The sequence below is a fragment of the Aulostomus chinensis genome, chromosome 6 (genome assembly GCF_037954235.1).
Source record: "Aulostomus chinensis isolate RoL2024-O1b breed Wild chromosome 6, RoL_Achi_v1.0, whole genome shotgun sequence".
Taxonomy (NCBI): Eukaryota; Metazoa; Chordata; class Actinopteri; order Syngnathiformes; family Aulostomidae; genus Aulostomus; species Aulostomus chinensis.
The window spans coordinates 3,460,798-3,475,967 of record NC_141325.1 but is presented as its reverse complement, the minus strand read 5'-3'; the positions used below and the strand labels follow the sequence as shown (position 1 = coordinate 3,475,967).

At 46.0% G+C, this 15,170-nt stretch overlaps 1 protein-coding gene across 6 annotated transcripts in view; it reads right to left on the bottom strand.

The window, feature by feature from the left end:
- Positions 1–15,170, bottom strand: part of rtkna (rhotekin a) — a 66,904-nt gene that overhangs the window by 4,869 nt on the left and 46,865 nt on the right. For 5 of the 6 annotated variants that reach the window (XM_086205886.1, XM_086205891.1, XM_086205888.1 and 2 more), the window contains exons 2-8: positions 5,266–5,527; positions 3,573–3,626; positions 1,735–1,852; positions 1,425–1,649; positions 1,233–1,327; positions 623–729; positions 249–380 (exon numbers count right to left, since the gene is read on the bottom strand). In XM_086205886.1, coding sequence (XP_086062012.1) covers positions 249–380; positions 623–729; positions 1,233–1,327; positions 1,425–1,649; positions 1,735–1,852; positions 3,573–3,626; positions 5,266–5,527 — 993 coding nt within the window. The remainder of the gene's footprint in view (positions 1–248; positions 381–622; positions 730–1,232; positions 1,328–1,424; positions 1,650–1,734; positions 1,853–3,572; positions 3,627–5,265; positions 5,528–15,170) is intronic. The other variant, XM_086205887.1, reaches the window with a different exon arrangement.

Here is a 15,170-nt window from a genome sequence, read left to right as displayed (position 1 = left end):
AGGAAAAAAGACAAGTTTTCTTCTCTCGACTATTGAGTAGTTGAGCTCAAGGGCATCTTGAGAAGTTACTGAGACAAGAGTCCATGTCTTATTCACGTCTTTTACAAACTGGCAAAAATCCACACAGCCATTCCTTTCCTATCTAGGCTGCGGATGCCTTCGGTGTTACCATAAATACATGTGGTTCTGTAAGGTTAGATCAATGTCTGGAGGTGGAGCTTCCAACTCCATTCGCTTTCCATGCTGACCTTGTTGATCGCAATGGTGAAAGCTGGCTCAACGTTAGCCTCCACATCTTCTTGCCGGTGGTAGCAGGAGAGGCTCGTTCCTTTCAGAACAGCGTACACTTTAGTCCAACTGTGAGGGTCACCCCCCAGCTGCTGCAGGGCAGAGAGAGAGAGAGAGAGAGAGAGAGAGAGAGAGAGAGAGAGAGAGAGAGAGAGAGAGAAAGAGAGAGAAAGCGATCAGTCAGGATCAGGAGAAAGATGAACATAAAAGGAGGCGCAGGAGGAGGAGAAGCCAGGAAATTGTTGCTATCCTTGGTGCATGCCCATACACACACACACACACACACACACACACACACACACACACACACACACACACACACCTTCCAACTTACCGTAACTTTCAAACATCCACTCATCATCTGTTGGGTCATACACTGAGGCTGAGCTGCAAGGCGGCAGCACACACTGCCGTAGAGTGGCAGCCAGTATGAACACTCTTCTGCAGGGATGAGCAGAAATAAACAACATTAATAAATAAAATTACGCCCTTCTGACACACAAACGTGTCTACTGACACACACAGTGCCCTCCCCCCATTACCACAAAACACAAGGCGCTCGGGTGTAAAAGAGTGGCAGCTGCAGGGTCTGTCATGAAGTGCAGCAATGAAACTTTACAGCAGGCTGAGGGGCCGATGAATAAAACACTGGGGGCCTGTCTGTCGGAGGGTCTGCACTCTTGTTAGCCCACATCATTACAGCTTTACACAGCAGCCACATTACTAGCAAAGCCTTTATTACTGTGACCTTGACAATGGCTGTCTGTCAGAAAACAAGCGAGAGGAAGGGGGAGGGAGGATGGAAGGGAGGAAATTATGAGAATGCAGCGAGGAGAAACAGGACAGTGATGAGTGAGAGAAGGAGAGAAAACAGACAGATGGCTGATTTGGCAGAGAACAGAGGAAGATGGCGATAAGACAGATTGATGGAGGCTGCCACTCACCGTTGCCTGAGATGGTGAGGTCATGTGTGCGAAAGCTGTCCTGGACGTGCAACAGTGAGAGGGTGGTATGAGCTAAGAGGTGGTACTTAGGGCCCCTGTAAACACACAACCCAATGAAAGGTGATCTCTCCAAATACGTACATACGTATGTATTTATAGGTTTTTCTCTTCGGGTATCAAATCCATACTTACGGAACAGAGGGAACTGGCAGAAGGAGAGGAGCTGCCCCTCCATTGCTCACAGGACTGCATGGCCCCGGCTCCATGGCCGCCCGGATTTTCTTCCCAGCTGAGCGACCCAGAGAGGAGCTGAGCTTGCTGGCTAGTTTCCTGGGCGTGCTCCCGGCTGAGTAGTCATCCTCCGAGCAGCAGCTGTACAGCTCCACGCGCAGCTCAAACCCTGGGCTGGCCTCACTGCTGTGAAAGGATACACGCGCGATGACGGCACTCATATGTGAAGATCACGTCGCTGCCGTACAGTTGGCCGACAGAGTCAACTTACAATACAATGGTGTTGTCAAAGCAAATATCGGTGAGTGTGCGGTCCACGATCACCATGTCGGTGTCAAAGATCTCCCCTCCCAGCTGCAGGAGGCAGAACACGGCGCATCGATGAAGCTCTGCAGAGGAACAGATACAAGAGTAAACACGGAACTGCTTTTGTCTCCGCAAAGTGTGCCTGTCACATGACCTTTGACCACTACAGTTTTTTTCAGCCCCCCACTCCCAGTGGCCTTTTGTTCCAAATTGGAAGACATTCCCTTGAGTTGTTTCAGAGATATCGCGTTGACAAGAATGATTGGGAGGATTGATGGACAACCCACAACATAAAGGCTGGCATAAAAAGACATTTTCGTGACACAGACCGTTGATATCAGTGACACGCCACACATCTTACCAGCTTTCACTCAGCTGCACAGCGTTAAACTCATTTTGATCTTCAAAGCAGTTATCAGCTGCATTTTTCAGGATGGAATCTGCTGGAAAGCGTTGAGGCCAGAGGCTCCAGGTAGCATATGATCATTTCGCTGCTTCTTTTTTTTTTGTGCACAGTGAAATTCATTTAGCCACTTCTGATGGGAAATGAAGGTTACGAGGCTGAGAGAGGACGGCTTCATTATCCAACTCACACTGACACCTAATGTTCTAACTTATTATGCCGACTATGAGCTCCAGACTGCTTCAAATATGAAAGGACATGTGACTGAGGAGCAAGCGCTGCTCCTCCCCGCAGCTTTCGCTTAGTTTATGTGTCAGTGTGTTTAATGGCCTTGAGGAGCGGCTTCATTAAGCTTTGTTGGACACCACAACCTGTCTCCTGAGTTCATTTATATGCACAGGTCAGGCAGATTAATTGCATTTAAGTCACCGAGGGAGAGAGCAGAAGTTAACCCACACTGACCCTATCAAGAGGAGGTGGGATAGCAAAAGGTCTTTGAAAAGATTATTGTAATATAACATACCACAGTGCACTGGAGGGCAAAGAAATGCCATAAAACATGGAGCTACATATAAATAACCTGGTTCGCAGTAGTTTTCCACAGGACAAAATGGGAGTTTCTTAAATGCACAACAGATTTAACTTGTTTTCCTTGACAGTGTTGCTTGACCCAGTTCAGTGTCTGCTCAGCTGTGTCCTCACAGAGCCAAGAAGCAAAGCCAAAAAGACTGAGCGCTGGGTCAGGTTGTGCTGCCAGCAGTTTCTCACGTCAAAAAACATCAGTTCCTGAAGGATACTGAGATATTTGGGGAGCTGCAGCAGATTGGAATGATCAGCTCCAGGAACTGTGCTTTGGATTCTCAATAAAAAACTGGACTCCTCATGGACCGCCTGCCGTTTTGTTTTTTTTCTTTGGGTCAGCGTGTTTTTATGATGGGACACACACCCTATAATGGGACGTAAAACGTCTGCACCCATGTTTGCTTGTGAAGCCAGTGATAGAAGGTGAGGTGCGCTGATCGTGACATTCCAGTACGATGCTGTTGTTCAACATAGTAATTTGCCCTTCAGCTGATAACAATGGGCTTTTTGTGTTTGTTATTGCTGGTTTGTTAGTCCTAACACCTCGTTTCCACACATGGATGTCAGGTGTCCACCACTGCCATCTCTCAATGTCATCCGTGTAGATGACGGCGGTCAAAAAAACTTAACACGGGCCGACACCAACGCAGGGTCCATGTATCGGTGCTTTCCCTCTGGGGCTGACCTTCAGATCCCCCTGTGTGACCAGACAAGCTTTCACACAAATTCAAAAGCTTGGAATCAGACATTTGAAGAACCGTGTAAGGCCTCACTCCTTCAGAGATGAATCATTAATCACAAATCAATGGATTCTTCACCTCCTTTGTTCTTGAAGTACTCCGTGTCTTTCCACATGAGAGGGATTCGGAGATCTGTAATGACAACAGGCAGGGGATTAGACCAGAAAAATGTTAATCAGAGTCAAACTGATGTGTGAGAGCCTCCCTGCCCAGGCCACAGGCAAAACTAGCCACAGATAATTACCAACCATTTGTGTGTGTGTGTGTGTGTGTGTGTGTGTGTGTGTGTGTGTGTGTGTGTGTGTGTGTGGGGCACATTCTCCAGCTGGGTACCAGTCTAGACTCCATATCTATCTTTCACAGATATATCAGTAGCCTATCGGCGTATGCAGAAGCTGCTGTGCCCGCCCCCCCCCCACCCCGCAAAAACCTCAAGAATAAAGAAAGATATATCTGGGCTAATTTAGAAACTGCATCTTTGCAGCTCGTCTGGCAGACAGTTTTGTTCAGGACCAACCATTCCAAACGTCCTCCAAACTGAACAATTGCAGCATTGAGAAAAGTTCAAATTCAATTCTGATTTCCCACCGTGAGGATTTCCCGGAGCGTTCATCTCCTGACTCAGCAGAAGCTACTTACTGTTTGTGACTGTTACACATTAACAGCAAACTAAAGATGACATGTTTTATTGAGCGGGAACAAAGAGTTTCTGATCTGAGTTCAATCCATTAAATTAATGGTTCAAAACAGAGCTGCAGCAGGAATCTAAAAGCTGGCAAGGCAGAGTTTAGTGGAGAGGACATGAAAGCGTCTGTTTCTTCTAAAGTTTACTGACGAATACCAGCTGATACCGCTGCAGTTCTGTCCCTCCTGATTCTGATTCCCACGCCTGAACCTCAGGCGACACCAGTCAGCTGGTTTACATCCACAGTTGCAGTCAAGCTAAACGTCGCAGCTCATGAATGGGTGAGAGGAGACTTGTAGGTGAGTGTGTGTCCACCTCCAGGGCAGCAGGTGGCGCTACGCCGCCTTACAGCTGGAAGCAGTCAGACGTCACACACCAAACAAGCGGCGTCCAACAGCAGACTTAAAGCAATAGAATAAGCTGGGACTTTACGTACCTTTACAGTTTTAATCAGACTAAAACAACATTCAAACCTTTTCCAACATCATGTAAATGTATTCCTTGTTCGTCACCTCTTTATATTTATTACTGCAAGGACGTAGCATGATGTCATCATTGCTGCATAACCTGACTCAGGTTGTAAAACATGAGGATGAACATCCATAGAAATGTATCGGATGCGCCTGCCCTACTGCAGGCTCTGCAGCAGCCATGCAGCACTGATCCCAGCAGCTTCTCCTCAATCCCAATCCCATAACTCAACTTAAAGCCTCTCTCAACACTTTCAACAACCCACAAAACAGCAGCTTCAAAAAATAAACACGTCACCATCTTTCTGAGCTCCCTGGTGTTGATTATCTCCCGTAGTCTGAGAGTCGACGATTAGTCATGTGACTCATCTCTCGCTCTGATTGTGATAGGCGGCATGTGCAGGTCACCGTGTTCCTCACAGTTAATAAACGGGGAATAAAACATGGCCTCGCCGACAGAAATCTGGATCTCCCGACACGAGGGGATCTGCATCTGATCAGAGGACTGCAGGAATCCAACGACGCCATTTCTCTTTCCTGTTGCTTTCCCCGGCTCACCGCAGTGCCACATTTCCCCACTTGACTCCTCCATTTATCAATACGTCCAGCAACTTGCCTGAGATCGCCACTCTTCCTTTGCACGGGAGTCTGTCATCCATCGGCCCTGCATCCGACGACCTCCGCGTGACTTTCTTCATGACCTGAGCCTCCTTCATCCTCTGCAGCTCTGACATGTAGGCCATGATGCGGGTGCTGCAGGTCTGCAGGCTCTTCGCTGCCTCCAGGGCCTGATCTCTCTGGGAGCAGGCCGCCAGCAGCTTACAGGCCCCGTCACGCATCCGGATCTCATGGTCGATTTTTTTCTGGATGTCGCTGTCCTGTGACAGAGAGAGAAAGAGAGGAGAGAGTGTGTGAGGGAAATCCTGACAGACACATCTGAAATAATCTTGTCTTTGGCGTGGATGTGAAAGGAGAGAAGTGAGATTGAGGTGGATGAGAGACGCGACTCCTCCGATGGACGCCAAAGAGGAAATTCTTGGCAAGAACAGGTGAGAGATAAAGAAACGCAGGGATGTGCAGTCGATATCTGGTCTCATGTGGATACATTAGTGAGGTGTGTCTCTAAAACTGTCTTTGCTCATTCATGTGTGTGTGGGTAGGTGTGTGTGTGTGTGTGTTAGAGAGTGTACAGTATGTGTGTGTCATCTCAGAAAATATTCAAGCACATAGCCTTTTGCCCTCTTAACACTGAGCCCACCCCCCTCCCTGTGGAGCACACACGTAGATGCTGAATCATTTATTAACCACACACACACACACACCATTGAGCTTATATCTTTGTGAGGACTTTCATTGATGTAATACATTCCCTAGTCCCTCAAACTAATCCTAACCTGAACCTGATTCTAACCTCCACCCTAAAACCAAGTCTTGACCTTTAAACGGCCCTTTGAAGATGTGAGGACCGGCTAAAATGTCCTGACTTTTCAAAAATGTCCTCACTCTGTTGACTTAATACGTATTCTAGTCCTCAATATGTAGCAAGTACAAGAACACACACACACACACACACACACACACACACGAGGGAGCAGCACATCTCAAGTGAAAGAATAAAGAATGAAGCTGTCAAACAATTCATGTCTGTAGCTGAAATGAGAAGTTCAAGGTAGTCTACACACACACACACACACACACACACACACACACACACACACACACACACACACGACAAAATAAAACAAAGACAATTTGAAAAATGAAATAATAATAAAATGAATGAGTAGTTGGAGCACCAGCGTCCCTGCAGGCCGGATGTTGCCGCCGAGGCACAAGCAGATCAAATTCATATCATGAATCCAGCTGGTGGCGGCACCCCAGCGTAGATTAACACACGTGTGCAGGGGGTAGGATTCCCTAGATTAGGAGAAAAATAATATATTTAAATTTGGTGCAGGGATTTATTGCAAAATGAGATTTGCGTCTGCTGCCGTGGGGGGCGATGCCCTCAGTCAGCACAGCGGTGCAAATCCATTTTGAATTTAAAGATTAATTTACCCAAAAACTTGCAGCCAATAAATACTTTTTCTGCTCCATCAAACAGCTTCCCTGTCAACAGCAGTGCCCACGAGGAGCCGACGGGATTAGAGTTGAGAATATTCATCTGTACAGTTTAGTATAATTCAGAGCTGCGAGCGCCACACCTGCTTATCTTTAAATGACTCGTCCAAACAGCCGAATCCGACTTCTCAGTGGCGTTTCAACACTGTGGGATTGACATAGTGGCGAAGGTAAGAGACATCCCACGTAAGTCAAACTGACCCAGCCACTGAGGGACTCCAGGTCTGGGAATGCTGTTAAAATAAAACTTCAGACATCTTTTCAGCCCGTCTTTTACCCAAATTGCTACTTTGTTGCGGTTTTATTCGACTTCATTCTCTGGTAGTTTTAAACAGTCACCCGAATCTCTTACCGGAAAATAGACGCAAACGACACAAAAACACAGTAAATAAGGATCGAAAACTCTATTATCTTTAATTTTTGACTAATTCACAAAACTGCTTCCTCTTTTGCGCAGTAACAGTGACCCAACCAGCGCAAGTATTTTACAAGACAACAAATCCCATTAGATGACTCAGACTTTTTTGTTCTGCATTGGTTAAAGCTGAGGTACCGGAGATCTGCAGGTTTAGTCAGTTTTCACCTCTCCTGGTATCAGCCTGACAGATACTTAAATCCAAAGTCCAGTTTTGCTCAAACCTCTCCATCCCTGCTCGTCATTCAGGAAGAGGAAACGACGCAGTGAAAAATAATTTAACGTTTTTTCTAGTTATTTTGGATGAAAGAAACACAATTCTTAACATCAACAGTGTTCGTACGTGTTTTTCAATACGTGAATTTTTTATAAACTTGTCTTTGTGGTTGATATTGACAAAGGTTTGTATCAGCTGTCAGCAAAAAAAATCCAATATTGTGCATCTTGACATGAAAAAAATGCTGGAAGAGTTTGTTAAATGGATAAAATAGGAAAAATCTTTAGGCAGGCGAATCAAATGTGTGTGTAACTCTGCCTGCAAGTGTTTCAATTATCACATTTGAACCTCTCACCTACCCACCCACCTACCCACACACACACACACACACACACACACACACACACTCTGTCTCCAGCTGCTTTTTCTCCGGCAGAAAGAATCAAACGTTAACAGGCCAAGACCGAAGCCGCGCACGCGATTCAAAAAGACTCGGTACAATCATGCAAGCGTGCAAAAGACTCCTCAGACGTCGGGGCCGCTCCTCCTGCGGTGGAGGTGATAGCGTCCGGGGTTGAAACAAATCCCTAAGCTTCACGCCACACTGTCAGCAGAACCGAAACACTGATGCATGATGTGAAAACCAATGTGTGAGGGAGCACAAAGGAATCCAGAAAATATTCATCAGTAAGGTTTCGTGTGTGTGTGTGTGTGTGTGTGTGTGTGTGTGTGTGTGTGTGTGTGTGTGTGTGTGTGTGTGTGTGTGGGTGGGTGGGTGTGTGCATGTGTGTGTGTGCGCTGTGATACATTAGCTAGCTCACCCCCCCCCCCCGCTCCCATATATCTCATTTATCTCCTCCCTCTCTGCCCGATTATTAGGATGCTTTTAAGCTTTTATACTTTCACAGTCCGTTTTTTCCCCCCACCGTCTTTCACTCTATCCGTTCCAACTCTCAATCAGCTTTTCTTTCTTCACCACACTCTCCACCTGTCTCCCTCTTTGAGTGAGACCCCCACTATGTTGAAGAGAAGCTCAGTGGGAGAGGAAAGAATGTGGTCTGGGCACAAAAAAAAAAAAAATCCCCTTTTGGACTCAGATTCTTGCCTGGAAGCAGTGAGCTTTAAACTGGGGTTTCATCGAGTTCCCGTAGAACCGCAGTGTGTTGGAAAAACTTGATTCTTAGAATATTTAAATACAACCACACAGCTTCTGACTATCAGCTGCTAATCACACATAAGGTCAAAACATTCCCCCTTTAAACCACAAAACCACCACACACAAACACACACACACACACACACACACACACACACACACACACACACACACACACACACACACACACACACCTGAATTATCGGATACAGAAGGACTGAATGTCTTTATACTGATTAAAAAAAAGAGCCAGTTATCAAAGACATTCACCGGCTGAAACTTTCTCGCCCTTGAAGAAACACTAAACAACAGTGACAATATAAGCATGAACTGGTGGGTATCAAGTAGAAGATTCAATTTTATAGGCCAAGCGTTTGTTCATGAGAGCTGAAGCGGTTTCCCTACAGAGGAATGGAAGTCTAATCATCACTAAGTGGATGTGACAGAAGAAGAAAGGAGATGAACTCAACATCCAAACCTGCACTTGTGTTTATGTATTGAAGGCAGGAAGCCAATAAATGCTTTCAGAAAATGAATATTTTTATCCATATCACTGCACCGCACCCAGAATATGAACATAGTTGTCAAAATCTGTTCAGAAATATTCTTCCCAGCCATCAAATCAGGTCTGGCGGATCGCCGGGCCCTCTACCTCTCTAATGAAACACATGGCCAGAATGAATTCCATCAGAAAATGCTCTCATTTTACTGTCTCTATCTGGACAGTTTTGCTGTTGTTAGCAGCCGGTCATGAGGGCCTCTGTTAGCTTCGAGCTGAACATACGTGCCAGCCTCTTTCTGAGTTCTTGAGTTACGCAGAAGTGATGCTTCAACATCCGGGACAACCCCTCAGACACTGCAAACTCCACCTCTAAACCGCGCAGGCCAAAGGATTCAACGGGTCCAACTTAGAGCAGGTCTTGGACTTACCTGCTGTATTTATAGCAGCTACATTAACAGGCTTCTTCCTATCTGGCTCTCAGAATAGAGGACAAACAGCCTAGATCTAACTCTAATCCCCGGGATTAACAGAGTACAACAACCTGATACGAGATAAGAAATAAACCCATCAAACGACACAGTTCAGAAACAGACAACTACAGGCAGGAGGACATGTCTGGAGGAAACTCATTATGCTTTTATCATCGTTCACAATAGCCTACACAGGAGTATACGGTCCACACACACACACACACACACACACACACACACACACACCTCTAACACCCAGTCCTGCTTCCATCACTTCAGAGTGCACTGCGCTGACGTCAAGCTGGTCGATAGACTTCAAGTCAAACCTCAATCACGATTCAGGAAGGATTATTTTAGGTTTTGGCTTGAATTCCTCGCTGATGAAATCGTAATTTTGATTTTGGGCTGACAGTTTATGCAGAATTATTTGTATGTCTCGGGATCTGCACCAAGCAAAGATGCTTCCTTAGAAAACTATTTCCAGGCTGCTCAGTGTTTCATTCTGCCTTCAGCAACAGCTCTTTTGTGATTAAAAAAGAAAATAAGTTCTGATTACTTGATCAGTTCTCAGTTACAATAATGTGTCTTAATCTCAAGTTCAATTAATTTACAATCAACTGCCCAGATGTTGCTAAACATTGCTTTTTTTGTCCAACGTAAACAATTGTGTCCCCACAAAATGAAGTAATACCAGTGCATAAACACACACACACACACACACACACACACACACACACACACACACACACGGCGTCTAGAGAGAGGCAGGTGTTGGGCCAGTGGGCAACGCCAGAGAGCATGGCAGCCCATGATGGGAGCAGCGTGGACAGCAGCCAGATAGATGGCGAGGACAGCAGGGAGGCAATGCATGCTGGGTATCAGGAGGAGGGAGAGGACGTCAGAGGAGAGACACTGAGATAAGCCCGCTCTGAGACGGACTGCCGCCACTGTCGCCTTAACGGCGGACTAGCTAATCACCACGGTGATTCTGTGGTTGTTTGTTTTATACAAAATGGCGAAGAGGAATAATGGCACATTTCCACCTTAAAGAGGACGTACTATAGGGGCCAAAGAAAACAGGGGGGGGTGTGGGATGACAAGGTGAGAGGGAGCTACAGGGGGAGAGAAGAACCAGCAGGAGAAAGCAGTAAAAAGGGAGAGACGATGACAGGGCAATCAGGAAATGGAGAGAGAGCATTGGCAAGACACAGAAAGTTGATTTATGCGCAAATGGGCTTCCAAGAAATGAAGCACAAAGCTTTGTGAATAATTGTGGACTTTATTTTCTGGCAGAAAAAAAAAACAAAAAACACCCAAGACAAACAGAGTGTCTCCCTTGAACTGGATGGTCCCGGCCAGACAAAGTTGGAATGACGCAGCAGTTTTGGGGCACTCACACATCCACCGCGTCCGAACAAGAATTTAAGACTTTTCACTTTTGTTCAAAACCAAAATTTCAGGTTAGAAACCACCTCTGGCTCCGAGGTTCAAACAGCTGGACCACGTTTAAGAGCTTTAAGTTGCATGAGCAACGTCGTGAGGCTGTCTGATGCACGGCAGTGGCGCTTATAGCATGCTAACAATGACGGTGCTAACTTGCTGGTGCCAAGTAGACATATTAACAAAGCTCATCATTTAAATTTAGCATGTAAGCATGCTAACACCCTTACAATGATGCCGCTGACTTGCTAGTGCCAAGTAGCTGTGAGCCAATTTAACTGGGTTCATCATCTTAATTTAGAGAATAAGCTGATTTACAGTAAACACACAACGGACACAGATAAGTTGCTTCAGGCTTTTTTGGCCATAAACAAAGGGTTAATAAATGAATATGGAAAAAGACATAATTTTTCAATAATTCCACTGGTTAATGATTAAATCTTTCAACCACACCGACATAATAAATCAAAATTAGCTTCTAACGCGGGATAAAACAGCGTGGGATGTATAATGCTTCTGTAACCTTTCAGCAGGTAATTTGATGCCTCAGTAGATACCAGATGGTCACTTCCTCTGACACCTTTCTGTCCCAGTCTGGATGTGTGTGTTGATCCTCACTTGTGTGTCTTGTCGATGTGATCAGACACACACACACGCACACGCACACACACACACACACACTGGTTGGGGATTTGACGCCACTGCAGATGGTGTGTAATGGTTTGTTTACAACGTGTTGTTCTGCATGAGTAGGCTTTCCTGTTCAGACCACTGACCCTTGACCTTTGACCTCTATCCCTGCTCAGACCAGACGGGAGGAGTTAAAGCATGGGGTTAGTCAACGGGAGCAGCTTTTAACGAGCACAGTAAACAGAAAGAACAATGCGCCGTCGTCGGTTTTGGAAAATTAAAAAAAAAAAATTAAAACCAACTTGGAGAGGAAGTCGCTGCTAAATTGTGTTTCTACCGCAGTTGGAAGTATTTGATACTGAATTTATTTAAGTATCCAGAGTAAACGTACACATTCTAGCTGATATTCTAGTGCTTGGGAGCATTAAATAAATATACCTTTAGTCCTACAAGATAAACCCCCTCTGACTGGTCCATGCTCGACTGAAGCACTGACTACCGACTAAAACAGAGAAAAGTGGGAGTACATTTATATTTTTGACAAACATTCAAACTTAAGGTAATTTCCTCCCAGCACCACAAGGACTTGAAGAGTGTGCATGTTGTTGTTTTTCTTCCTAGAGCGTTAAATAACGGAACCATTGACTGGTAAAGGTCATATTAAAGTGGTGTACGTTCCAGTCGTGCTGCTCTCATTATGTTCGCTTGTAGTTGGCAGGTTTCACGTCATCATAATCATTTTGCAATGTTTTCTACACACAAACACACACACACACACACACACAGAGAAAAAAACCTGCTTTCGAACCTCTTGCCCGTGAGAGCCCCTGTGTCTGGGGACGAGTGAGACATCTTCCACTTCAGACGGTCTTTGCTCAGCCTGACGTAATGTGAGTGTTGCGTAACAAGGCCGTCTTTTTGTGAAACACTAGTTTGTGTTCAGACGCGTTCTTCAGGCCGCCGTAAGTTTCTTGTAACTAATTGGTTCAGCTCAGTGTAGTGGAGTATAAGTACAAAGTCAAACAAAGTACAAATACTCCAGTACAGATGTAGTTGGAGCTTTATTTTACAGTCCACCAAGTTTTGTTACCTCGAGTATATTCAGAGTCATACTTTAGTGTACTGGTTAGCTGTAAAATGAGAACGTCTGTAAACAGTCACACCATCACCGTCCACCCAACTACGCAGACAGACGACGGCGCCACCGGTCGCAGCGCTCAGTGTTGCGATGTATCCAATGGGGGAAACGGTTGGCTCAGGTGTGTCTCCTGCTTCAGGGAGAGAGGACATCTTCCTCACACCAGGGTGGAAGCTGCGTTCTCAATTTAAAGACTGTCTTCCCTCAGCACTCCACACATCACCTCATTCCCTCTCCTGACTCCCAGGTCCATCTCTTGAACAGAAAAGATGCAACAGCTGACTGACCAACCAGGAGAGCCGCTCGGACAGGCGAGGTGAGGGAGGCGGATAGGTAGGAGAGCGAGGTGTGAAAGAGGAAGCAGCAGCAGGACTGAAACACACGCAGACATGGCCCTCGCCTTCTGTCCCACAGACGAGAAGAAAACACACACCAGCATGTTTTCACACACACGTCAAAAGCTTGACACAAATGCCGTGTATCATTTTCAGACACACACACACACACACACACACACACACACACACACACACACACACACACACGATTTGCAAATTCTTGACCACTCCCATACGCTGACCGAGCTGCTGGCTTTCAATTAAGGAGCCACAACTATGCGCCTCGCCTTCCTCTCCACCCTCTTCCGCTACTTTCCCTCCTGCTTACCCTCTTCCTCTCCCACACTCAGAGCACAGCTATGAGGATGGAGTGAGGAGAGCAAGAAGAGTGAAGCAAAAACAAAAAAATAGCTAAATTAGCTGAAGCTTTAGGAGTGGACGGGTGAACAGCAGGGGGAGCAGAGCTGCGCCCATTAGGGAACCCCAAATTACCTTCATATGAGTGTCTTGAGCTCAGTGCTATGTTTTCCACACTTCACCGCTTCTTTGTGACTCCAGAATGCAGACAGAGCCAGCCACGTGTGTTTAGCCTGAAGCTAAATATATAGCAAAAAACAAAAATGTCCATTGACAAACACTAAAGCACATCGTCTGGTATAGCACACATCTTTTTTGTTCAGTCATACATTTAATAACCCACAAACATTTTGATTTGAGCAAAACAAACTCAACAACCTGTCCAGTTTGATGCGTGTTCCCAGTAGTGCCACATAAGAAGTGTTCCAGTTTGTGTTTCTGGATTACTGAGCGTGCAGCCAGACAAGGAAGACGTGCATAACACAGGAGAACCATCTCGACCATTTGTAAATGGACGTTTTAGGGCAGTTTTGCTGTCGTTAGCCTCAAGCTAAACGTGGCTGCCTTGTTCTGCTTTCTGGAGCTACAAAGAGTTGATGGAGGATGGAAAAAATGTGTTTGTGGTCTCAAGACACCTATTTGTGAGTACTTGAAAGGAAAAAATATATTTTTTGCCTTGAGTGAGAACATATGTTAAGTACCATACTCATAAATAACTACCTTACTCATGAATAGACGCACATAAAAATGCTGCGTGTACAGAAATGCACACTGATTTACAGAGGACATCGCCTGGAGGCAGATTAGAAGAAAACAAACAAACAACAACAACAAAAAAACCTCAGACCAAACCCAATGAACACAAACAAAGATCCAATTCAGCCGACTAAATCCCTCCAGTGTTTCAGTCTGCAGCTGCTGCCGAGATGCCAGGACAGAAGAGAGAACAGCGGAGGGAACTGGTTTGGTGCTGTCATGGCAGGCAGAGGGGAAGGGTGTGGGTGGGGGTGGGGGTGGGGGCGAGAAACAGTAACCGGGTGGAGTGTTTGAATTTTACAACAGCAATGCATTCCAAGCCTGTTCAGTGCCAGGACACACTTAAAACACACACACACACACACACACTCCCTAGATGCTCTCAAATGGCAAAATGCGCCTGTGTACTCCAGTCTAGGTGCCAAGATGCTGATGTCATCATCGAGGTGATCGCTATAGAATTTCAACACTATGAACTCGGCCCCTCCCGCCAGCTTATGCGTTCAATTATTCGCTGACAATAGCGACTGTTACAGCTCTGCTTGCATGGAAAAGTGTGTGTTTGTGTAACTCTGTGTGAGAGTGTGTGTGTGTGTGTGTGTGTCCATCCAGATGACTTTGCGGCCAGCTGAAAGCCAGCTGTTTTCACACAAAAGCAGCGTGTTTCATGGCAGCCGAGTCCCCGCATACAACGTGCAAAATCACAGCTGAAAGTGCTAAATAGAGAAATTATGATGCGCGCTTTGGGCCCTAAATCACGTTCCCATACGAGCGGGAGTGCAAGCGTTCCCCGTGTGCACTCGGTGCCTTTGTTTCTGGCTCCTGGTCCTAAGGAGTGCCACAGAGGAGTAAATTTCAAGCTGTAAAATGAATTTGTGTGGAGCTTATAGTCTGCCATGCACTCATCAATTGAGCGATTTGTCAGCACACTAAAGCTGACGGCTCTCACGTCCCTGCGCAGCCCAGGACACTCGGCCTGCA